Source organism: Apodemus sylvaticus, chromosome 21 (genome assembly GCF_947179515.1).
Source record: "Apodemus sylvaticus chromosome 21, mApoSyl1.1, whole genome shotgun sequence".
Classification (NCBI taxonomy): Eukaryota; Metazoa; Chordata; class Mammalia; order Rodentia; family Muridae; genus Apodemus; species Apodemus sylvaticus.
Genome location: NC_067492.1, coordinates 53,200,959 through 53,226,535, shown reverse-complemented (window position 1 = coordinate 53,226,535; position 25,577 = coordinate 53,200,959). Strand labels below are relative to the sequence as shown.

General features: G+C 44.0%; 1 protein-coding gene across 3 annotated transcripts in view; it reads left to right on the top strand.

Annotated features, from left to right (window-relative positions):
• The first annotated feature begins 11,849 nt into the window (after window positions 1-11,849).
• Prmt9 (protein arginine methyltransferase 9) overlaps window positions 11,850-25,577 on the top strand; it is a 30,661-nt gene continuing 16,933 nt past the window's right edge. For 2 of the 3 annotated variants that reach the window (XR_007974776.1, XM_052166520.1), the window contains exons 1-4: window positions 11,850-12,159; window positions 20,130-20,278; window positions 22,861-23,097; window positions 23,946-24,113. Coding sequence is in view for 2 of the 3 variants with exons in the window: in XM_052166520.1 (XP_052022480.1) it covers window positions 11,971-12,159; window positions 20,130-20,278; window positions 22,861-23,097; window positions 23,946-24,113 (743 nt within the window). In the remaining variant the exon portion in view is untranslated. The remainder of the gene's footprint in view (window positions 12,160-20,129; window positions 20,279-22,860; window positions 23,098-23,945; window positions 24,114-25,577) is intronic. The other variant, XM_052166521.1, reaches the window with a different exon arrangement.

Below are 25,577 nucleotides of genomic sequence, written 5' to 3'. Positions count from 1 at the left end.
AGATAAAAAGGACATTACTTGAAACCATGTATGAGTACTTCAAAACTTTAAATACAGAATTAACCATGTGACCTAGCACTCAGTCCCTAGGATGGCATCTAAGAGAGTTGAAAACACGTGCTCACACAAAACCTCACATGTGAAAATCCACAACAGCGTTATGCACTGTGGTGGCTTGGATGAGTCTGTCCCATAGGCTCAGATGTTTGAATGCTTGGTGCCTTACCTGATGAACATATGGCTAGGATTACAAGATGTGACCTTCCTGGAGGAGGTTTCGGAGTAGGCTTTGGGATTTCAAAGCACTCCAGCCAAGTTTTGTCTCTCTGTCTCTCTCTCCTTGCTGTCTGTTCATCAGGATGCAAAGCTTTCTGCTACTGCTTTATCACCACGTCTGCCTGCTTCTTACCTTGGTTATGGACTCACTGTCTGACAGGGTAAGCAAGCCACCAATTAAATGCTTTCTCTTATAAGTTGCCCTGGTCATGGTATCTCTTCACAGTAATAGAAGAGTTACTAAGACATTCATCAGTGCTCCAAATTAGAGTAAGCCCTACTATGTACCTATGTACAGGGATGACTTTGTGATGAACCATGAAAATAGACTCTGTGTTAAAAAGAAAGTTTTGTTGTTTTTGTTTTGTTTTGTTTTTTGGCAAGTTGTTGATGGTGGTGCACACCTTTAATCACAACACTCAACTCAGGAGGCAGTAGCAGGTGAGCCTTGTCTACAAAACTAGATCCAAGACAGCTGGGACTACACAGAGAACAGCTCCCCCCCCCCCCCAAAAAAAAGGAAGGAAGGAAGAAAGGAAAGAAAGAAAGAAAGAAAGAAAGAAAGAAAGAAAGAAAGAAAGAAAGAAAGAAAGAAAGAAAGAAAGAAAGAAAACAGATTTTCAAAGACAGCTAATACACAAGAAGTTTTCTTTGTGGACAATGAAATGTTCTGGAATTAAACAATAGCAATGGTTATACAATATAGAGAATGTCCTTAAAAGAATTATTGGGGCTGGAGAGATGGCTCAGTAGATAAGAGAACTGACTGCTCTTCCAGAGGACATGAGTTCAATTCCCAGCAACCACATGGTGGCTCACAACCATCTGTAATGGAATCTGATGCCCTCTTCTGGTGTGTCTGAAGACAGCACTAATATACATAAAATAAATAAATCTTTAAAAAAATTTTTGAGGCCAGCAAAATGACTTGGTGACAACTTGAGTTCAATCCGTGGGACCTATATGGTAAAAGGACAGAAATGACTCAGAAGTTGTTCTCTGACGTCCACATGTGCAATGAGGTGTATATGTGCTCCACAAAATAAATGGTTAAAAGTAATAATAAAAATGCTTTAAAACCATTGAAATGTATGCTTTAAAACTATGGGTTACCAAGCATGATGGAACACACCTTTAATCCCAGCACTTGGGAAGCAGAGGCGGGTACATCTCTTGAGTTTGATGCTAGCCTGGTTTACAAAGGAAGTTCCAGGACAAAGAAATCCTGCCTTGAAAGACCAAAACACAACAACAAAACACAAACAAACGAATAAAACCTATAGGTTTATGTTGTATGAAGTATATATCAATACTGAATTTTAAATATTATGGTTTTTATTAGTCTCAGAGTTTTAAGTTTTATAAAGACAGAAAATGAGGGCATAGATAGGGATTACAATTTCTAGAGAAGAAGTTAACATGAAAACCTATAGAAAATACAAACGTATTAATTGGCTTTTTTAAAAATCAAGAGTGTAAATTGTTAGATTAAGTGGTATGACATGTAGACTGACATAGCCTAGAATCACCTGGAGGAAGGGCTTCTGGCATGCCTATTGGGGTGATCTTGATTTTCTTGAGATGAGAAGCTCTCCCTCAATGAATGGCTCCATTGCCTGGCTATGATTTTGGATTTTATGAAAGGAGAAAACTGAACAAAAGCCTGCTATCTTAGTTAGGATTACTATTGCTATGATTAAAACACCATGACCAAAAGCAAGATGGGGAGGGAAGGGTTTATCTGGCTTACAGGTCACCCACAGTCTATCCCTGAAGCAAACAGGACAGGAACTGTGCAGCCACCTGGCGCAGGAGCTGAGGCAGAGACCATGGCCTGCTGCTTACTGGCTTGCTCCCTCTGGCTCAGGCAGCCCGCTTCCTTACAGGACCCAGGACCACCAGCCAAGGGATGGCACCACCCACAGTGGGCTGGGCGCTCCCACATCAATCATTAATTAAGAAAAAGCTGTACAGTCTTACAGTCGGGTCTTGGGAAGGCATATTCTCAATTGAGACTTCCTCCTTGCCATAACATTAGCCAGCATGCACGCATGCATGCATGCACGCATGCACGCATGCACTGCATTGCTCTTCTCTCAGCCCACATGCATGCACTGTTCTCTTTTTTCTCTCTTTGAGACAGAGTTTCTCTCTGTAGACCAGGCTGGACTGGAACCCAGAGATCCTCCTGCCTCTGTCTCCTGAGTGCTGGGTTTAAAGATATCCACCACTACCACTTAGCACTCTTAGAAATGACCAGGCTGTTATGGTGCAAGCCTTTGATCTGAGCATTTAGGAGGCAGAGGCAGGCAGATCTCTGTCAGTTAGAAGCCAGCCTGGTCTACAGAGTGAGTTCCAGGACAGCCAGGGCTACACAGAGAAACCCTGTCTTGAAAAACAAACAAGACAGGAATGGATGCTGGAGTGTATGCTGGGGTAGGTGGGTAAGGCTATTTTTACAGAAAACTGTTTGATTGGCAGGACAGTGGCCCCCATCAAGGAAACTGGAGAACAACTGAAGAAGAAGCTTTGACTAGAGGTCAATGATAGGAGATACTATGTAATCTTCTACTTCTGCTTCTCCTCCTGCTCTCTCTTCTTTAGAAAAAGGACGATTTACATATATGGAAACCTGGAAGGTTAGTTTAATATCAGTTGCAAGACAAATGGTAACATTCAAGTGTATAACTGAAATTATACACTGAGATAATAAATTTAGGAGGTGCAGCCATGCTGAAAGACTTGGGTCATGGAGCAATCTTTCAAAGGTTATGTCTACTCTGCAATCCTGTTCTCTTTTGTTCAGCTTTCCATCCTCCATGGGGTAAACAACCTCCTCCTCCTACACTCCTGCCACCGTGATGTTCTTTTTTTGTTTTCGTTTTCTCTCTCTCTTTTTTTTTTAGCATTTTTTAGAAGATTTTATTTATTTATTTATTTATTTATTTATTTATTTATATGACTATACCGTTGCTCTCTTCAGTCACACCAGAAGAAGGCATCAGATCCCATTACAGATGGTTGTGAGCCACCATGTGGTTGCTTGGAATTGAACTCAGGACCTTTGGAAGGCTAACCAGTGCTCTTAACCGCTGAGCCATCACTCCAGCCCCACCGTGATGTTCTTATTCCACAAAAGAAGCTCAGAAACAGGAGCCAAGGGACCGTGCGCTCAACCTTATGCAAATGTGAGCCAAAATAAACCATCCTTCTTTCATCTTGTTTTTGTCTAGTGACAGCAATGTGGAAAATAATAAAGAAAGTCAGTACCAGATGAATGGGGTATCTAAATCTGACCACAGAGGAGAAGCTCAGAAAATTCCAGAGAAACAGGATAAAAAATAATAATAAATAAAGCCAAGCAAACAAACCCAGAGTACACCAGTAACCCGGAAGACCAGAGTGCCAATAGGAAGGCAGACAGAGAAGGCCAGCAGACGTTTCAAATGGGAATGAGAACAACTTCCTGAAAAAGAGTTTGTCTACTTTTTGTTTCCTGAGGTGTAGTTTGACTAAGATGTCCCCCATAACCTTGGGCATTTAAATGCTTGATCCCCAGTTGGTGGTGCTGTTTAGGGAGGTTTAGGAAGTACGGGTCTGGAGGAGGGCTCTGAGAGCTTAAAACGGAAGTTAACTCAAGCTTGATCTCTGTCTCCTGCTTACAGTTCAAGCCATGAGCACCGACTTCCTGTAGAGACATCAGACAGCTGCAGCTGCTTCACCTCACCACCATGGACTCTACCCTAGGAAGCCGTAAGCCCAAATAAACTGTGTCTTCCAATTCCCTTGATCATGGTACTTTATAAAAGCAAGTTTAACAAGAAACTAATATACAGGTATGGGCTGAATTTAAAATAATGGATTAATTAGAGGAAAATATTAGCTATATGTTAATACTATTGTCAACTTGACCTAGAATTATCTATAAGAAAAGCTCCCAGGCACACAAGGAAGGATTATTTATATGAGGTTCACCTCTGGGCAAGCCTATGACAGATTATCTAGATTAAGGTAATAGAGACGTGAAGGCCAACCCTAGAGAATGGCAGTATCATTTCCTGGGAAATGTTGGAGTTACAGAAACCTACCACCGCATCTGCCTGTTTATGTGACTCTAAGGATCAAACTTGGGTTGTTGGACTTGAGTGGCAAGTGCTTCTACACACCAAGTAACTCCCCAGATCTTTACCAGTTCTCTTTACAATACTGTTTGCATGAAATATATTTTCTAGTGCTGACCATGATGGTGCACGCCTTTAGTTTTAACACTCAGGAGGCAATAGCAGGCAGAACTCTGAGTTCAAATCCAGCCTAATCTATATGGTGAATTCCAGGACAGCCAGGGCTATGTGGAGAGATACTGTCTCAGGTATACAAATCAATATTTTTATGCTTTTACTTTAATCCCACCTGGTTGGATCTAAAATGAGTCATTTATAGATAATATGTAGTTGGATGATTTTTTTTAAAAGATTTTATTTATTTTATATATATGACACTGTAGCTGTCTTGAGATACAAGAGTAGAGGTCATCCAATCCCATTACAGATGGTTGTGAGCCACCATGTGGTTGCTGGGATTTGAACTCAGGGCCTCTGGAAGAGCAGTCAGTGCTCTTAACCGCTGAGCCATCTCTCCAGCCCCTAGTTGGATGATTTTTAAAAAGTCATTTATGCCTATTTATTTTGTGACAGGGTCTCATGTATCCCAGGCTGACTTAAAATTTACTGTGATCTTGAGTTTCCAACTCTTCTGCAGTTACATCCTGAATGCTGTGAGTGTAGACCTTGTACCACCGATACACAGTTTTTTAGGTGCTGGGCAAAGTGTATTGTGTATACTAGGCAAACTCTCTACCAACTGAGCCATATTTATCATTGCTTTTTGTTGTGGTGGTTTGGTTAGTTTTGTTTTGTTTTGTTTGACACAGGGTTTCTTGCCGGGCAGTGGTGGCGCACGCCTTTAATCCCAGCACTTGGGAAGCAGAGGCAGGAGGATATCTGTGCAGTCTGAGGCCAGCCTGGTTTATGGAAGTTCTAGGACAGGGACAAAACAAAACAAAACAAAACAAAACAAAACAAAACTGCAGAGCATGTTAATAAGGAATTAGAACAAGACTGAGTTGAATGTTACAGCGAGGAGCAGCTAGCTCATGTCAACTGTCTGCCATAGATGGATAAGAGTTGGAGGAGCAGCCAGCTCACGCCAGCTCACAGGTCAGCTGTGTGTAGCAGATAATCCAGTGATGTAATGCTGGATAGTGACCACCTCTTGCATCTAATACAAGCAGAGGCTCACAGTAGGCAGGCAGGCAGGCAGGCAGAAACCCTGGTGCAGGGACAGTGAGGACTGTGGCGCTGTCTGGCTCTCCGCCCTGGTTGCATTGAGATAAGAGGATCCAGAGGAAGTTGCTGAGCCAGCAACCTACAGATGGCAGGCTTTGTGAGAGCCTCTCTGCCACTCGCTTCTGAGTTAAGCACTCCATGTATGTGTTGTGAACAGATGCTTGTCATTATAATGAATAAACATGGAAATCAAACTGTATCTGGATTCTGTCTCTCCTTCCCGGCTTTAAGCAGAACATGATTCGAGGCAAAAACAAAACAAAAGAGAGGGCTGGAGAGATGGCTCAGCCGTTAAGAGCATTGACTCTTCTTCCTGAGGTATTGAGTTCAATTCCCAGCACCCACATGGTGGCTTATAACCATCTGCAAGGAGATTTGATGCCCTCTTCTGGTGTGTCTGAAGACAGCAACAGTGTGCTCATATATATAAAATAAATCTTTAAAAACAAACAAACAAAAAACAAAACAGAGTTGAATAACGGCACAAAAGAGTAGTGAAATGTATTATTTTCTATTTTGCTTTCTTTTCTTTTTCTGTTTCTTTATTTTTTAAGATTTATTTATTTATTTATTTATTTACTTATTTTATTTTTTGTCACCCTGGCTGTCCTGGAACTCACTCTGTAGACCAGGCTAGCCTCAAACTCAGAAATCCGCCTGCCTCTGCCTCCCAAGTGCTGGGATTAAAGGCGTGCACCACCAACGCCTGGCTAAAGATGTATTTATTTACTATATGTAAGTACACTGTAGCCGTCTTCAGACACTCCAGAAGAGGGCATCAGATCCCATTACAGATGGTTGTGAGCCACCATGTGGTTGCTGGGATTTGAACTCAGGACCTTTGGAAGAACAGTCAGTGCTCTTAACCACTGAGCCATCTCTCCAGCTCTCTTTTTCTTTTTCTTTTCCTTTCTCTTCTTTTTCTTTTCCTTTCTCTTCTCTTCTCTTCTCCTTTCTTTCTTTCTTTCTTTCTTTCTTTTTTTCCTTAAACTGGATTTTTAAAAATTGAATATATTCTTCATTTACATTTCAAATGTTATTCCCCCTTCCTGGTTTCCCCCCTCCCCCAAAACACCCAACCCATCCTCCTGCCTCCAAGAATATGCTCCTCCACCCAACCCACTCCCACGACCCTCACTTGATTTCCTCACACTGGGACCTCTACTGAGCCTTCCCAGGACCAAGGACCTCTCCTCCCACTGATGCCCGACAAGGCATTCCTCTGCCACACTATTGGCTGGAACCATGTGCACCCCTTGGTTGATGGCTTAGTCCCTGGGAGCTCTGGGGCATCTGATTGGCCAACATTGTCGTTCTTTCCAAGGGGCTGTATACCCGCCCTCTTACTTTCTTTGTTTCTTTCTTTGTTTCTTCCCTCTTTCTTTTTTTTCTTTTTTGAGGTAGGATTTTTCTGTGTAGCCCTGGCTGTCTTGGAACTTTCTCTGCAGACCAGGCTGGCCTTGAGATCAAAGATCCACCTGCTTCTGCCTCCTGCATGCACCCCATGCTCAGCTCTACTGTGTTTCTTACGATGACCAGGAATTTGCAAAATTCTATTTTTGCAAAAGACCTCATATAGTATCTACAAACTATATTACATAAAGAAGCACAAGTGATCTGTAGCAGATCTATTTTTCCTACCTCTTATCTCAGTGAGATCTGGTAGTCCGTGGATATTAAGAGAATGTTAAGAGCTACAGGAATGTTACAGACCGTGGGTCTGCTGTGGGATAACCAGGGTCCTCTGGTCCAGGAAGGCACAGGTCCGGCTGAGATGTCAGACAGAACAAACCACACTCACACAGAGGCGGTTTGAATCTGAATGTATTTTGGAGATCTAAGGCAAGGATTTTTATACACAAAGAGTTGGTATTACCATTTCAAAAGATGTAGCCAGTGGGGCAGACACAATTATCATAGCCATTTGGTACAAGGAAATGCAAAATCAATCAGGTACAAAGTTTCTCAAGTAACAGATACAGAAGATCAATTTACAGATGCCATCAAACTTCCTGATTAGAATACAGAGTCACTCATAGTTTACAGTAAACCTTCAAAGAGTTTGAAGTTTCTTATACCACCTGGGTCTTTAACAAGTTCTTGTGAGAAATCCTTATCTAACATTTAGCCTTCTACCTTGTAAAACAAAACTTCCTGACTTAATCAATGATTTCAGTACCAGAGTTCCAGAACCATCCTCATACACATACGCACAGCCATAAAAACCTGCATGTGGTTGGAAGGTTGTAATTATGTAAACAACTATGAGGCAAAGCATTGCAATTCTTAAAAGAGAGTTTGGTGGTCAGTGAATCGATTTCAAAGACCAGATTATCAGCCAGGCCATAGGAATCCCCGTGAAGAGAGAAAAGGAGGAAGTCAGGGCAAACTGCTACTTGAGAACTACAGGCCCATCTTAAATAGCTAGGAAGTAAGAGAATATAGCAAATTGCCAGGGGAGATTTCTACTTCTAAATTTACAGAGAGCTCCGTTATTCCCAGGAGACATTTCTTTTTTCCGCCTCTGTCTGTAAAATATCAACTTTACAGACTTCACTGGGCCACCACGGCACAGGAAGGGAGGCCATCATTCACCTTTTTACAGTAGTCACGATCCATAGGTTGATCTAAGAGGTAATAAGAAGATAATCAGACCTGGCTTCTTTAATTTTTTTTCTGTCCTTTCTATACTTCCTGCCTTGTCTCTTCTCCAGCTCTCTCTTTTAAAAGATTTATTTTTTATTATTTTTAATTATGAATATGACTGTTCATGATGTTAGATCCCCCAAGTCCCCTGTCTTAGGGTCTTATTGCTATGAAGACACACCATGACTCTTGAAGTGGAAACTATTTAACTGGGGCTGCATTACAGTTCCAGAGGTTTGTTCATCATCATTGCAGGAAGCATGGCACACTGCAGGCAGACGTGGTGCTAGAGAGAGAGCTGAGAATTCTGTGTACCACATGGGAGACTGCAGGAGGAATTAAACATTCTTCCTAGCATGTTTAAAAGACACGCAACCCATGTATTTTATTTACAAGCCATAAGCCTAGATGGGGCAGGTTTGGAGCTATTCTAACTTATTTCCCAGCCGTATGTCCCCTGTTACTTGCTCTCTTCCTGGCCACGTGCTTGTGGTCTGTTTCCTCTCCTGGTGGCTTTCTCCTCCCTATGTCTCCTTTCTTCTTTCTCCTCTTCCCTCTCTTTTTCCCTGCAATCCCCAGCCACGTAACCGAAAACCTGCCTTCTAAATTTACAGAGAGCTCCGTTATTCCCAGGAGACACCTCTATCTACTGCTCAACCACAGACTTTAGCCTTGTATTGTCCGATTAACGTGGGGAGAAAAGTTACATTTGATTGACACGGAGGATCTCCTCATCCCTGAGGCTCTCCTCGTGGGGGGTGGGCAAGCAGGTATTGGGGACTAGTATTTGAATACATGGTAGTGCCAGACCAACCCACTACAGGAGACCTCAAAGTCTGTCCCTACAGTGACACACTTCCTCCAACAAGGCCACACCTAGACCAACAGGGTCACAACTTCTAGTAGTGCCACTCTGTATGGGCCAAGCTTTCAAACACATGAGTCCACGACAGGGGGACACACCTATTCAAACCACCACATCCCCAGAGCCAGAGGCACAGGAGTTTGTAAACCGTCTGATGTGGATCCTGGAGACTGAGCTTGTCCCCTGGAAGGGCAGTACATTCTCTAAACCACGGAGCCATTTCTCCAGCTCTTGCCGACTTGATAAAAGTGTAACTGGTGCACTCTGTGGGATGTAAAGAGTAAATTCTTCAGCAGAGAAGAACTGGCACTGGAATGCTGCCCACAAACATTTTAAGTCTCTATGGTTTATTCTTTTCTGTTTCTGTCATGGAAACCTGTCCCCTCTGAGAGCCATCATGTACTCTAGCTGCTTTAGGTTCCTGGGTCATGTCAAGGAGCAGAACAGATTAAAAAAAATCATAAGAACCCTTGCCCTCTGGGAGAGGAAAGCATGCCCATAGGACGAGGTAGTTTGCAAAGTGAAGTAATTCAGCTGAAGTAGAAATTCCCGTGGTGACAGAATGACTGGCCTTCCTCGTATTAAGTACTTTTTCAGTTGCTGTGGACAACAGGCACCTTATGGGAAGAGGGGTTGTCTCAGTGAGGGTTTCACTGCTGTGAGCCGATGCCATGACCAAGGCAACGCTTATAAGGACAACATTTCATTGGGGCTGGCTCACAGGTTCAGAGGTTCAGTCCATTATTACCAAGGCTGGAGCATGGCAATGTTCAGGCAGGCATGGTATACGAAGAGCTAGCGATCTACATCTTGTTCCAAAGGCAAACAGGTGTAGACTGACTTCCAGGGAGCTAGGATGAGGGTCGTAAAGCCCACACCCACAATGACACTCTTCAACAAGGCCACACCCACTCCAACGGAGCCACACCTCCTAATAGTGACATCCCTGGGCTAAGCATATTATTTCTGTGTACAGTTTTAGGGAACACAATCCTTGATAGTAAGGAAAGAACGGTGGCAAAGAACCAGAGCTAGCTGATCTCATGGAATTGCTAAGCAGAAGAGAGTGAGGCAAGCCTACTGGCGCCCAAGGCTGGACTCTAGTGACCCAGTTCCTCTCCTGAAACTCTACCGTCTTCCCAACTAGGACCACCAGCTTAGGACCGAGTGTTCAAACAAACACCACTCTCTGTCTTAGTTTCTTTTCCTGTTGCTGTGATTAAAGACTCCAACAAAAGCAATTTAAGGGAGAAAGAGATTGAAGGGAAGCCAGGGCAGCAGCAGCATGCAGTGGCTGGTCAAATCCTTGTTACAATCAGGAAGCAGAGAGTGGTGAGTATACGCTGTTGTTCAGTTCCTTTCTTCACTAACACAGTCCACCAGGATGGCAGCCAGGGAAAGGCAGACGCACAATGGGTAAGTCTTTCTACCCCAATTAAATCAGTCAAGATAATCACCCACAGCTACGACCAAAGCTTGGTTTCCCGTGATTCTAGATTCTGTAACATTGCAAACAGAAGTCTCTGCCAAGGACTGGGCTGTGTCTCTCTACCCAGCCGCAGTCTATCACCTCTAACTTAGACACATCATACAAATTAACATTATACATCTTTGATTAAATGTTTATAGGTGTAATAACATTTTTAAGGTTTAGATAATTTCTAAATGTTTCTAGACGATAGCGAATTAATGTATATATAAGTAAAATGCTTTTCTAGATTGTTACATTGTATACGTAGAGCATCCTTATGACTTAAGCCAGGAAGAGAGTTTTATTTGGTCTGTCTGAATGTCTCAAGAGAGGGTTGCTAGACTGGAACAAAGAAACCCTTCCCTTAAGTCTCTTGGTCTTTAAGTTCTACTCAGCTCCATTAGGTATAGAGGCCTGCCTCTGTATTTCCATCTTACTAGAGAAATACATTGCTTAGTACACAAAGCATCAAACAAGGAGGGTAGGAATAGCTAGGAAAATATGTAAGCAAAATCAAAGAGCGGGAGACACTTTCCATCAAGTGCAAGATATATTAAAATTCTTGTTCTGTACATATTAAAATAATTGCAATTAGTTCCTGTCTTCGAAGACCTTTCTTAGGTAATAGGTACATGCTTTCCCACTGTTCAATCTTGAAGCAGTTCTCAGAGACAGCTTTTTCCTTTTTTATAGAGTGTGATTCCTAAGTTCTGCCTCACTGGGATTTGTGAGAATTAATAGTAAGAAAGGGCACAGCGATCAATGTAAGGAGGGTTTTTGTTTTTGTGTGTTTTTTTTTTTTTTTTTGGCTTCCGAGTCAGGCTTTCTCCGTATAGCTCTGGCTGTCCTAAAACTCACTCTATAGACTAGGCTGGCCTCGAACTCAGAAATCCGACTGCCTCTGCCTCCCAAGTGCTGGGGTTAAAGGCGTGTGTCACCCGTGCTCGGTTTAAGGAGCTTTTATTTCGTTTTGCAGTAGTGAGTCTGGTGCGCTGAGATCCAGAAGGCCCGGAGCAGCGCACACGCCGGGCCAGAGCAGGCTCTGGAACTCGCAGCCGCACACTCCAGGAGGAGGGAGAGAAGACACAAACCTTTGGCTGCATCCTGGGAAAATACACAATCCCAGAAAATGATCTCACAGCCTAGTACTCCAAGTCGTCGGGGGGCCATGGAGCGCTCCCCGGCGTGACGTCATCACAGCGCGTCGCCGCGAGATGCGTGCGCAGCTCCGCCCGCCGCTGGGAAGGCGGGGCTTCCCGCTGTGTGCGCGGAGCCACTCCGCGCGTCCAGTGGCTGCGACGGGTCCAGGGAAGCGCGCCGTGGAGACTCTCTTTTTCCTTCCTCAGCTTCCGAGCGGAGACTTAGCCATGCCGAACTCGAGGTCCAGGCCTCGCCGAGGCGCCGGGGGTGGCGCAGGTGCAGCCGGCCGGGCCCAGCTGGTGGCACGGTCCTTGCAGAGTGCTGAGCACTGTCTAGGAGACCAGGACTTCGGCACCGCCTATGCCCATTACCTTCTGGTGCTCAGCCTGGCGCCAGAGCTCAAAGACGACGTGAAGGTGAGGCCTTACTTCTCTCAGTGGCTGGCAAATCCTGTGATCTGAGCAGCAACAGCAGGGTGTAGTGTGCGCGTGTGTGTGCGAGTGTGTGTGTGTGTGTGTGTGTGTGTGTGTGTGTGTGAGTGTGAGAGAGAGAGACAGAGACGACACAGAGACAGAGAGACAGAGACAGACGAGAGACAGGGAGACACACACACACACACACACTCTTCAATCATCTAATTACTATGGGAATCGATTCCGTACCGGGCTCCCCTCCAACCTACAGCTAGGTTTTAGTAACAAAAGTCAAAAATTGTCACACATCTGTTTCAAAATTTCTGCCTCACTTAAGATTCCAAAGGCCCTTAAAATGGGATGAGACTGAGTAGTTCTTTTTCTCCTCCAGTATCTAATTTAAATTCGCCCTGCCCTGTAAGCTTTGCACTATCCTGTGTAGAAGGAATGCTGTGTGTCCTGAGGTTGGATGAAGTGTGCAATTATAAGGGACTCTTAATATTTGTTAATCTATCTTATTTGCAACAGTTAAGCTGTTGAACTACTGTATTTTGTATATTAAAATCTTAACTTCAAAAAGTAATGTAATTGCATATACAGTTTTAAGCTGTAAGTGGTCTTGCTTTGTTTAGTCCAGAATCTCTAAACCTGACACTGTTGACATTTTGCACCAGTCCTGGGTCTTCCTTCCTGTCTTGCAGTATTGTCTGTCCTTTGCCCACTAGATGGCAGTAGCATTAGTTTTTGTAATTCATGGACATTTCAGGACCTGTTGGCTTACTTTGGAATATGATAGTATGCTGGATAGTTTGTTCCTCTGCGTAGACCACAGTAGAATAGTGAATCTGGTTTCTGACAAGGGACTGAGGTGCATATTTTATGTATCAAAGCAGACCCGGCCTCCAGGTTCTCCCAGCATCCCTCAGTTTCTACCTGGCATATCCTGCCCTCCACCCTGAACTTTCCAGCCCAGAGGCTGGGCTGCCCCTCCTCCGGAGGCTCTTCTTTATATAATCCGGAAATTTTTGTCCCCTCCCGCTTATCCCCCTCTACTCCTGCACCCTTTCTTTCATTCCCCTTCCCACCATCTCCATGGCAACTCCCCTGGCCTCTGTCCTTGGGGCCAGTGAACTCGCCCACCTGAGAGCAGCTTCCCAATAAACCTGCATTTGATTAATCTAATCTGGTTGGCACACTTCACCGGGAGAGAAATAACTTATCATACTGGACCAACACAATTCTTTGCACAGTTCTAGCTGCTGCTTCTGAGGACAGACAAGACAAGCAGTGCTTGTTGAAAGTACATATAAAATTTGGCTGTGAATGTAACTCATCAGTAGAGTGCATGTGTTGGTAAAATTCTTATTCTGGGGAATATATAAGCTGTGCTTGCCCTTCCTCCTAAAATCCCAATAACAGGTCTCTGGAGGAAGTAATGGACTCATGGGGCTTACTTACAGAGGATAGAGGAGGGGTTTTTTACTGGAGTGTGCATACTCCTGCTTCAAAAGGCTGAACTGGAAAGCCTTTACTGAGCAGGGATAACTTTATAGTCAAGAATAGAAGGGGTTACTGGGATAATTGATGCTGGTTACCTGGAGCGAAGAAATTAGTGGTAATTAAGAAGAGACTAGTAAAGTGGAAATTCATGGTTTCTTTGGGCACTCAGTTATGTCATGTGATGTTTTGCTGAAGCAGAAACAGGAGAAAGGATATTTTGCTGAAGCAGGCACATGAGAGGTGCATGATGATTAGAAAGAATATAAATATGACCACACAGATAGTGTGACGGAAGCTCTTGGATCGCCTTGCTCTGCGTTGCTTGTTGTGACTTCATAAAGAATATCCCTCCAAAGACTTTATGATATTTTGGCTGCTTCCTGTTTGCTTCTGTGGACTCTTGCTGATTGGCAGAGCCTCGTGGTTTCTCCAGAATTGAACTACTACTGCTGATTCGTGTTTTGTCACGCGGACTGCTGGCAACAAAGATTGCTATAGCCCCAACAAACTATTTGTAAACAGGTCCATGCCCTCCATTTTCTATTAACCTTTCTTTTCCCTTACCTCTACTGGGTGGTGGGCTAGAAGGGAGGTTGAAGTGTTAAAGAACCCTTATTAAAGTAGATTTTGAAAAATCTAAGCCTACAGACCAGCATCACTGAGGTGAAGTCTTTTGGGTGCTGTTTTCTGAGATCACAAAGATCTGTGTTCCAGAGATAGCTAAAGTTGTACCTTGTGCTGCAGCTGGACTTGGTAATGTATAAGAATCACCTAGGTCGTACTGGTTTTGAAGATGTGAAGGCATCAGGGAGAACAGCTGAGGCTTGAAACTGTGAGAAGCTAGAGAAGGCCATTGGTGAAGGTGCAGCCTCAGTTGCAGTCGATGACCCAGGACTAAAGGGGTTATGCAAAGAATCTGAAGCTTGGCACCATGAAGAGAGCCTATGAGAGGCTATTAGTGAAGCCCAGTTGCAGCAGAAGATAGCAGTATATTGGAGATGTCAGTACCATGGATGACCACCAAGAACATCAGCAGCAGTGGAGAAGAGTCAACCAGAGCCTACAGTGCTACAGAGGGCAGAGCTTGAGACGTGACCCAAGCCCGTTGGAGGCCTAGAATATCACGTTTGGATCCCAGACATTGGAACAAGAAGCTGTAAAGTTGACGTTGCCTTGGAGACTGTGGGCCTGTGTACCTGGGGAGGAGGCCTTTGCAGTGTTAGGTGGCTGTGGGTGGTATGGGGGCGTGATAAGTTGCTTCCAGTCACTGCAGCTGGTTCCACCTCAGTCTCCACCTTGCTATTGTCTTGGTTCCCTGAGTTGCCCTGTGCTGAGTCAGGTCTGGTGGGCAGACGAAAGGCCACCTAGCCAGGGAGGAGCGCAGTGGAGTTGCTGGGGGTATTTTGGGAGAACATATCTCTTCCCAAGCGTTACAGCTCTTATGACAGAAGCTCTTGGGCAACAGAGCAATTCTCGCACACCTTTAATAATCATCTATAGGATTCAGGATAGGATTTATATGCAGTTTTGGTGTGATTCAGGGCTTGACAGCACGTATTTCTCATTGGCTTGGACTGAGAGCTTGGGGAAAACTATTTACGTGTGGGAAGGCTTGCTGCTGCTCCTGTGTGACTGATAGCCATGCACCTCTCCTGTGGGGGGCTGTGGGGGCTGAAACTGCTACAGGAACCAGTGGCCCAGGGGGTGTGACCAAACTCCTCTCATTCCATGTAGGTGGAAGCCACCAACCAGGTTGCCAGCGTTCAAAGTCGGTGCTCCACCTGGGACCAGGCTACATGTGCACAGCTCATTTCCAGACAGGAGACCCCAGATGTTAGAGATGCCAGAGCAATGGGCTATCCTCTGAGGAAATCTTCTAACAGGGAGTGGAACCATCCAAAGGGAAAGAATTGTGTTGTAGTCAACAAAGCAGAAAGGAGTTGGAGACTCCTTTGACTTCAGACATGGATGTGCAGGTTGGCAGTTTGCCCAGCTGGTTTTCTGTCTTGTTTTGGTCCAGTATTTCTTTGGTATGACATTTTGGAATGGTAATGTATATCCTGTGACATTGGAAGTATGTGATGTGCCTTTTGATGTTATAGGGGATTACAGTTAAGAGACTATGTGAATCTCAGAAGGCACTTTGAACTTTGGCATTTTAAACATTGTTGACAGTGATAGACTATGAGGACCTTTTTGAAGTTGTTCTAAATGTATTTTGCATTATGCTATGACTAGACTCATATTTGAACAAGCCTATGCAGGTCAGGGAGTGGTATGTGGTGCTTTGAATATGCTTGGCCCACCAAAGTGGCACTATTAGGAAGTATGGCCTTGTTGGAATAGGTTTGGCTTTGTTGGAGGAAGTGAGTCACAGTGGGAGTGGGCTATGAGGTCCTGTGCTGAAGCTCTGACCAGTGTGGAAGAGGCCCTCTTCCTGTTTACCTGTGGAAGAGAGTCCCCTTCTGACTCTTCAGATCAAGATAGAACTCTTGGCTCTTCTGGTACCATGTCTGCCTGGATGCTGCCCTGCTTTACTCTGTGATGATAATGGACTGAAACTCTGAACCTGTAAGCCAGTCCCGATTAAATGTTTGCCTTTATAAGAGAACCTTGGTCATGGTGTCTGTTCACAGCGGTGGAAACCTAACTAAGATAAACTGTATTAAAGGGTCTCAGCATTAGGAAGGTCGAGAACCACTGCTCTAGACTGTCTGTGAGGCCATGCAATTAGGACAGTGTTGCATAGAGCAGGTGGTGGGAGGGTCTCATGACCTACCCTGCCTTTCTGAAAGGGATTTAAACAGTTAGCAAGTCCATCAGGTGTGACCTTTTGTAGGTGGCCTAGCTAAACTCCCCTCTAAGATGTCAGTGGTTTGGCTTGGAGAAGAGGCCAGTACAACAGCTTGCCATAGAATGGCCCTGAGTGTGAGGCTCTGGCTTCCACTCAAAGTACAATAGATAGATGGATGGATGGATGGATGGATGGATGGATGGATGGATGGATAGATAGATAGATGTGTAAAAATAGAGCATATGTCTGGAGAAGTAGCTCAGTTGGTAGGATTGTGCCTATCATGTAGGAGGTCTAAACGTAGAGTGGCAGTACACACTCGCAATCCCAGCACGTGTAAGATAGAAGCAACAGGATCAGAAGTTCTAGGTTATCCTCAGCTACATACAGAGTTTGAGGTTAGCTTGGATTGCATAAGACCCTATCCTAATTATTTATTAAAAACAAACTGATAATGACCAGCATTCAGTAGGACTTAGAAACTAGCTTGGTTTTATATGAAACAAAGGTTTTATATACATACATATATCATATATATATATTTAGGAAAAGCCTCATTTGCAGAAATTTACTTTCCTGATATTCTCTTTGCTACCTGTATCCACACTTCAGTCACATTAAACTACTTAAACTTTTGCTTTAAAACCATTTTTTTTTCACTTTATATCCTGATCACTGCCCCCATCCCTCCCTCACACAGTCCTTTCCTCCCCCCCCCCCCAACCGTCCTCCTCTTCTTCTCTAAGACAATGGAGGCTCCTCCTGGATATCTCTACACCCTGACATACCAAGTTTCAGCAGAGCTAGGTGCTTCTTCCACTGAGCCCAGGCAAGACAGTCGAGGTAGGGGAATGGATTCTACAGGCAGGCAGTGGCTTTAGGGCTAGCTCCTTCCTCAGGTGTTCAGGACCCACATGAAGACCAAACTTCACATCTGCTACATATGTTTGGGGGATCTAGGTCCCATATATGCTCTTTGGTTGATGGTTCAGTCTCTGAGAGTCCCAAGGGACCAGGTTAGTTGATTCTGTTGGTCTTCCTGTGAAGTGCCCTCCTCACCCACCCTGGTCAGGGCCCTCAATCCTTCCTCCAGCTCTTCCCTAAGAGTTTCTGAGCTCCATCCAGTGTTTTGCTGTGAATCTCTGTGTCTGCTGGGTGGAGCCTCTAAGAGGACAGCCATGCTAGGCTGCTGTCTGCAAGCATAACAGAGTATCGTTAGTAGTGTCAGGGATTGGTGCTTGTCCACGGGATGGGTGTCTGGTTGGGCTGGTTATTGCTTGGCCATTCCATAGTATGTATAAGTGTTGCCTAAATCTATGTATGTATGCATGCATACATGCATCTGTCTGTCTGTCTATCTATGTGTATATACATAAAATGTCTGATGTGTTTAAGGAGATCAGAAGAGGGTATGAGGGTATTGGATTCCTTAGAACTAGAATTATAGCCATTTGGAGCTGTTTATGTGGGTGCTAGGAACTAAACACCAAGAGCAGCAGCACTCTTAACTGCCGAACCATCTTTGTAGCCCTGTAGTTTTATTTATTTGCTTATTTTTGTTGTTACCATGAGCCAGACCCAGAGCCTTAAACATCCTAGGAAAGTCTTCAACCACTGAGCAATATCCATAGCTCCCAATACAACTCTTGGATCATTCATATAATGTCTAGATATCTAGACAATTTATCATCTAATACTGGGATCTCCTTCATCGTCTTTGTCTTTTTTTTTTTTTTAAGATTTATTTATTTACTTATTATATGTAAGTACACTGTAGCTGTCTTGAGACACTCCAGGAGAGGGCATCAGCTCTCATTACAGATGGTTATAAGTCACCATGTGGTTGCTGGGATTTGAACTCAGGACCTCCAGAAGAGCAGTCAGTGCTCTTAACCACTGAGCCATCTCTCCAGCCCTGACCTTGTCTTTCTAGCAAACTGCCATAATTTAGTTTCAGGTATTAACTCTTACGCATAAAGTTTGTTGACTTGAAAACTGGAATGACTAAGCCTGCCTTCTTTCCATAGTGCAGTAGCATGGAAAACAGCCATAGGAAGATGAGCCTGGACTAGGTCGGCAGAGAAAAGGCAGTTACTGCACACCACCAAGTGGCTGTCAGGGTCACGTTGGGCTGTAACAGTGTGGATTGTCACACAGATTTAAAGATGGTGACAAAGCTTGGGGGGACGCCGCAGCACACAGCTACTCACTCCAGTTAGGGATCCCATGACAGTCTCAAATATGGATGCCACCGAAGGCTAGCTTGGTGAGCTAGTGGTGAGTTTTGTTGGGGTTACTTGCAGGAGCAGAAATGACTTTAATTAAAGACAGCTATGTGGTCAAAGCTCACTGTAGCCTGGATGGCAGTTCACAACAGCTGAGCATTTGGAGCACAGTGTACAGCCTGCAGGCAGCTCAATGGGCTGGAGTGTGCTTTCCCAGTGACTCAGCTGGTCTAGACCTCTTCAGGCAGCTTGATTGGTTTCTGCTTCTTCCAGGCAGCTGGTCTGATCCTGTGTCTTCATTGCTGGTTTGCTTGTCTAAGTGACTTCTGTAGCCTTTATTGTTTATTCTTGGGAGAGCCAGGCCTAGTGAATGTTCCGGTTTCAGGGTTTTCTGAAGCTATCTTAATATGCTTACCTTCTGTTTTAAGGAGCATCCCTCCTGGATGAAGTGTTTCATTCTGAGAAGAAACTGTTACATAATAGAGTAGCTATAAATAGTGACTTTGTGGTTTGAGATCAAACAATACCTTTACATCGCCTCAGGGAATGTTGTAGGGCATTTGAAAACATTTTGCACTCTTAAAAATTGTTAAATTCTGCCTACAAGTTCCATGAGGATAGGAGCAAAATGCTGTTCATCATTGAGTTTTAGTCCTGGTTTTACGCATATAGATTGATGAGATGACTGGACATCCAGTGCCTGACAGTGGAGATAGCCAGAGTGTGAGGACTGGAAAACAAGGTCTTAATTAGACATGTACCCGTTGCATCATTAACACATGGGTGATGTGCATTAGAAGTGAATAAGGGGTCCAAGGACACACTCCTGACACGGATGCTGCAAGCAAAGGCAGGAGAGAGGCAGCAAAGAATAGAATTACAAAAAGATCATGCTGCCAATTCTGTATATTATTACCTTTTAATATGGCTTATTGGGTGTCTTAGTCTGTTCTACCACTGTGAAGAACTACATGACCAAGGCAACTCTTACAGGAGGCAATCATTTAATTGAGGGCTTCCTTACAGTTTCAGAGGTTTAGTTCATTCTCAGGGTGGGAGCATGGCAGCATCCATAGCTCTAGAGCAGTAAGTTAGAGCCACGGGAATTGCGGGAAGGTAGGGGGGACAAAGGGGTGGTGTGAGGGAAAGGGACAGAGTCTGGACCTAGCATGGGCTGTTGAACCTTGAAGCCCACCCCAACTACATACTTCCTTCAAGGAGACCTCATGGCGTCCTTTTTAGATTATGCTACCCCCTGCTGACTGAGCAAGTACGTGAGCCTGTGGGGGCCATTCTTATTCAAGCCACGATTGGTGAACAGTACTTACCAGAGCTTATCAGTTGGAGGCCTCATTCATTTCAGGCTTGAAGATTCCACTTGTTGGAATCTTCAGCTAGAGTTGTGTATTCCTCATTCTTGTTTACTAATTTGTATTTTTCTCTTGTTTATAAAGGAAACTTTTCAGTATACACTTTTCAAGTGGGCTGAAGAACTTCACGCACTGAGTCGAATACAAGACTTACTTGGGTGCTACGAGCAGGCCTTGGAGCTCTTTCCTGATGATGAAGTGATTTGCAACAGTATGGGAGAGCATCTCTTCAGGTGTGTTGTGACTTCGCTATAGGGTTAGTCTTTATCAGGACAAAGCAAGGATAAATCATGCATTAACTTACTTTGTTTGGTTTTGAGATAGGCTTACCACCAGCTCAGTCCAGTCTGGAACTTGTGGGCTTATGTCATGTTTTAGTCACAGACTACATGTATACACCACTATGTTTGTAGATTCAGTAATTTGAATAGGGAATGTTGAATGTAAGTTATTACCAGGAATGAGTGAATAGCTAGTAATAAGGAGAGCTCAAAAAAAAAATAGGAATAGTAAATATGTAATAAATAGTGAAAAGAACCTTAAATAGTGAAAAGAATTTTAAAATTGGTTTATTCTGTGTGTGCACATGTGTATGGATACGTATGAACATCTGTACACGTGCGTGGGTACCTGGGCCATACTATGCATGTGGAGGTCAGAGGACCACTTTTGGGATTTGGTTCTCTTCCTCCCATCAAGTAGGTATTGAAGATTGAACTAAGGTTTTCAGGCTTAGCGGCAAAAATCTCTACCCGCTCGCTGCTTTATACTACATTTTATGAGTCAAACCCCTAGCACTGAGGAAGTATTCAAGGGAGCGTTTTCTCACTGGACTCAGACCCAGTCCTTGTTTGAAAAGGCACAGCTGTGGTTGACAGGATGCCTTGGCAGAAAACTGGTGAATCTGTTCTTTGGGCCATACTAGAACTTTTCCTTTTGGGGTTTCAGAGAGAGCCTAGTGGAGAGGTGTAGTATTTGGAGCACACCCTTAATGAACTTTCCACTAGGGCGGAGTTCTAAGAAAACTGCCCAGCACTGGCTGCTGCTGGCGTCTCCCTTGCACACTGGGGGTGTGCTACCGGATAAGCCCTGAGGGTACTGGAACTAGACAGCACAATTCTTCCCTCCTGCAGTGTCTCCTGCACCTTGTAGTGATTCAAGGGAAACTGTTGATGGACAGATAAGGTTTCACACAGCCTTCGAAATGAGTAAGTCTGGTAGTAAGTCAGTAACTGGTTGCCTCAGTTTGATTGAGAAGCAGAACTAGCAAAGGGGAAAGGGAACACTGGCCAAGTCACAAGGACCCCAAGAGCAGTCCTCTCAGGGCCTCTCCCTATCACAGTGGAGTTCCTGCCTCAGCAGGAGGCTTGCAGTCTGCAAAGGAATTTGTGTACTCAGGTACCTCTGTGTGGTGCATGCCCAAGTTCTAGATGCCCAGGATGGAAGCCATATCCAGCACAATCACAGTACTTGTATAAACACTGAGGCACGTTGAATTACTCATCAGTCGAAGCACTGAAAACCCTCATGAGCTATTACACCCACATGGCAGTCAGAGGTCAGCCTTGTACGATGGCTTCTCAAAGCACGCCAGTCCAACCTGCTATGGACACTCTTCATTTCCAAGCAATCTCAGGATCCACATTGAAATCTTAGCGTCGCTTTTGAATTAGAACGTTTTAACGTAATGGGGAAAGAGCCTGGTTCTAGCAAATTGGCAAGTTGCACTTTCACATGCGAGGGATTTAATATGTGTCATTTCATATGTCCCTCCTTGTGATTCTCTTCTGCCCTGTGTCTATAAAGTCTATTAGCTGTCAACAATCAACCTAGTAGTTTTGTCTCCTCCTCCCAAGGGCCCCTTACTTGACTTAGAGGACTGTGCAAGGCCAGTGCGTATATGCACTCTCTAGAGTTCTGACAAAGTAAATTAATTGAGCAGCAATCTTCATTGTTACATACTTGAGTTCATCATGGTGAGGCTTTTTACATCAATATCATGTATTTTCTGCTGCGAGTACATTATGCAGTTCCAGCATATAAACAAGATATCTATCTCTACCTTCAGGGTAGCAAAAATACCGTATACTGACCTGAAATGTTTTCATTTTAAACTACAGCAGGAATGCCTACCATTTAACGTAGTACTGCTCTTTTGTGAGTTGGTCCCGTTGTCTTACCCATGCCTAGAGTGCATAGTCTGATTAAGTTTCTTTAGAACGGGTGCTGACTAACAGTGCTCGTGGAGACTTGAGTGAGAAGAATCCTACTTGTTCCCCTGTGAGTGTGTGCTCCATAAGTTGCTGATTCTTGGCAGCTGTGCATAGCACTTGACAGAAGGAGAAATCCATGTCTCTGGTCAAGGGGCTCATTGGCCGAATAAATAGACTGCTTGGAGGCTGCTGCCATCTGATGGTTCGTGAGACACATCCTGGCATGAGCAGTGCAGTCTGCCTACAATTAACTGTTGTAAACTGAGGCAGGGAGTTCTTCATCACAGTTTGAGAAAGCACCGTTCAGATGACTTGGTAGTATTTCCCCTTTGTTTTTTACTTTTTATTTGCTCATATTTAGTTCAGTACAAGTTATGCCTTAGTGCCCACTCCCATCCCCTAGGACATCTGAGATGCTTAGGTAGAAATTCAGAAGTCAGGAGAGTGCCATCCTCACAGAAAATTAATTTTGCAGAGGAGGTAGACTGTTCTGGGATCTGGGACAGTGATAGAAGATTCTCAAGCTGGTTTAGTGCATGAACAGAAGCACTGTAGTTAACCACATAGAGCTGAATGCATTCTCTCTTGATTTCCACCTCTAGAATGGGCTTTCGAGATGAGGCAGCTGGGTATTTTCATAAAGCAGTGAAGTTAAACCCTGATTTTAACGATGCAAAGGAGAACTTTTATCGTGTAGCAAACTGGTTGGTGGAGCGCTGGCACTTCATCATGCTTAATGACACCAAGAGAAATAAGATTTATAACGCAGCAATCCAGAAGGCAGTGCGCTCGGGCTCCAAAACCGTTCTGGATATTGGCACAGGAACTGCAATACTGAGGTTTGTTGTAATTATTATTTTTGTTTTATTTACATTAGTATATGAAAATAGCAATTGTTTCTCATAGTATTTTTAGGGTTGATACAACTTTTAATATTTTACTTTTTACTACGATTTTACTTATCAAAAGTTCAAGTAAAGTATGAAATACTTGGGCTTACTGAAACTCTCCATAATGAATTGAAGAATATTTTTTATATTAACATTCTGGTGGAATCTAGAAAGCCTATTAAGCAACTCATTGCTAGCCATGTCTTAATTGTGTGTGTTCTGATCTGGGTATGGTGGCACATGCCTTGAATCCAAGCACTCAGAAAGCAGAGGCAGGGGGATCTCTGTGAGTCTGAGACCAGATGGTATACATAATGAGTTCCAGGACAGCCAGTAGAGAGACCCTGTCTCAGAAAACCAAAAGCAAAGCAAAACAAATGACTCTTCCTCCATTATCATCATCATTATTTTAAGATAGAGTTTCTCTGTGAAGCCCTGGAACTTGCTATATGAACCAGGCTATGCCACTAAGCTTGACCTTATTTTAATTTTAAACTAAATTATTATTACTGTGTGTGTGTGTGTGTGTGTGTGAGAGAGAGAGAGAGAGAGAGAGAGAGAGAGAGAGAGTGTTTGTATACCACAGTATGCATATGGAAGTCAGAAGCTAGCTTTCAGTCTTTTCGCCTTCTGCTGGGTTTCAGGTGTCAGACTAGCATGTACAAATTTTTACCTATTGAGCCATCTTGCTTGTCCTGCTTTTTTTAAAGGAAGAACAAATAATGGTTACATTAAAGAATGGGAGGAAGATCCATGTTTGAAGCATCATAATTTTGCGGATTTTTTTTCTTTTGTAGCATGTTTGCTAAAAACGCTGGTGCACACTCAGTCTATGCCTGTGAATTATCCAAGACCATGTATGAACTCGCCTGTGACGTAGTGGCTGCAAACAAAATGGAGTGTGGGATAAAGCTCCTGCACATGAAGTCCCAGGATATAGAGATTCCAAAGCACATCCCTGAAAGGTGTGTTTATAATTCATTAAAAACCTTATGACACATTTCCAGCTCCTTATCTTAACAAAAGTCCTTGTTTTCTGAAGATATGGTTATCACCTAGTTTAATAATATGTTTTAAAAAGTACTTCAGAACTCAAGAAAAGTTGATAGTGAGAAATGCTTCTTGAGCATGTCACTTTATTGTGTCTTTTTGTGTGTTTTTTTTAAAGTTTTTTTAATTGAATATCAGTCTTAATTTACATTGCCAATGGTAAACCCTTTCCCAATATCTCCCCTCCCCTAAGACCCCCAACCACTCCCTTTCCTCCTTCCTCCTGGCTCCATGTATATGCCCCTCCACCCAACACACTTCCTCCGCCCCCGCTCGGTTTCCCTTTGTTGGGGCCTTTACCTGACCAAGGACCATTCCTCCCACTGATGCCCAACAAGGCCTTCTTCTGCCACATTTTTGGCTGGAACCATGTGTACCCCTTGGTTGATGGTTCAGTCCCTGGGAGTCTTGGGGCGTCTGGGTGGCCGAAATCATTGTTCTTTCTATGGGGCTGTAAACCCCTTCAGCTCCTCTGGACCACCCTCCAGCTCCTCCATTGGGGACCCCATGCCCAGTCCAATGGTTGGTTGCTAGTTTCTGCCTCTGTATTTGTAAGGCTCTGGCAGGGCCCCTCCAGAGACAGCCATGGCATGCTCCTTTTGATATACACTTCTTGTCGTCCATAGTAGTGTCAGGGTTTGTTGACTGTTTATAGGTGTTTTGTTTTTTTGAGACAGGGTTTCTCCGTGTAGCCCTGGCTGTCCTGGAGCTCACTTTGTAGACCAGGCTGGCCTCCAACTCAGACATCTGCCTGCCTCTGCCTCCTGAGTGCTGGGACTAAATCATGTGCTTTTTCTCATTAAAGTAGACAGACTTCCTGTGGGTGAGCAGTGCTAAATAGCCGTTTCCACTGTGAGCAGTTCACCCTTGCAGACATCGTGCTGTCATTACTGGCCTGCACCAGAGTGAAAGCTTGCAAGTGCAGTGGGCGAGCACTGTGGCTCGAGTGCACAGTCTGAGAAGCCCTGCGTTTGTGTCTGCATCTCACTGTGGTAGGATCTGTGTGAGATCAAGGGCAGCCTGGTCTACAGAATTACTTCTGTGACAGCCCAGGCCACACAGAGAAACCCTGTCTGGACAAAACAAAAGAAAATAAAAAATGAAGAAGAAAAAGGGAATTAACTTTGAGAAGGGTCACTGACAGAGTCTGTGGATGTGTTCCCTCCCTGGTTTGTTTTTGCTTTTTAATGCAGCGGTTTCATGTAGCCCAGGCTAGCTTTAAACCCACTGTGTAGTCAAAGATTACCTTTAACTTCTGTCTGATCATCTTGCCTCCATGTGTCATAACCACATATGACATAACACATATTTACAGACATAAACCACCATTCCAGGCCAGGAGAAAAACACTTACATTGTGTTAAGAGTTAGAAGCTAAA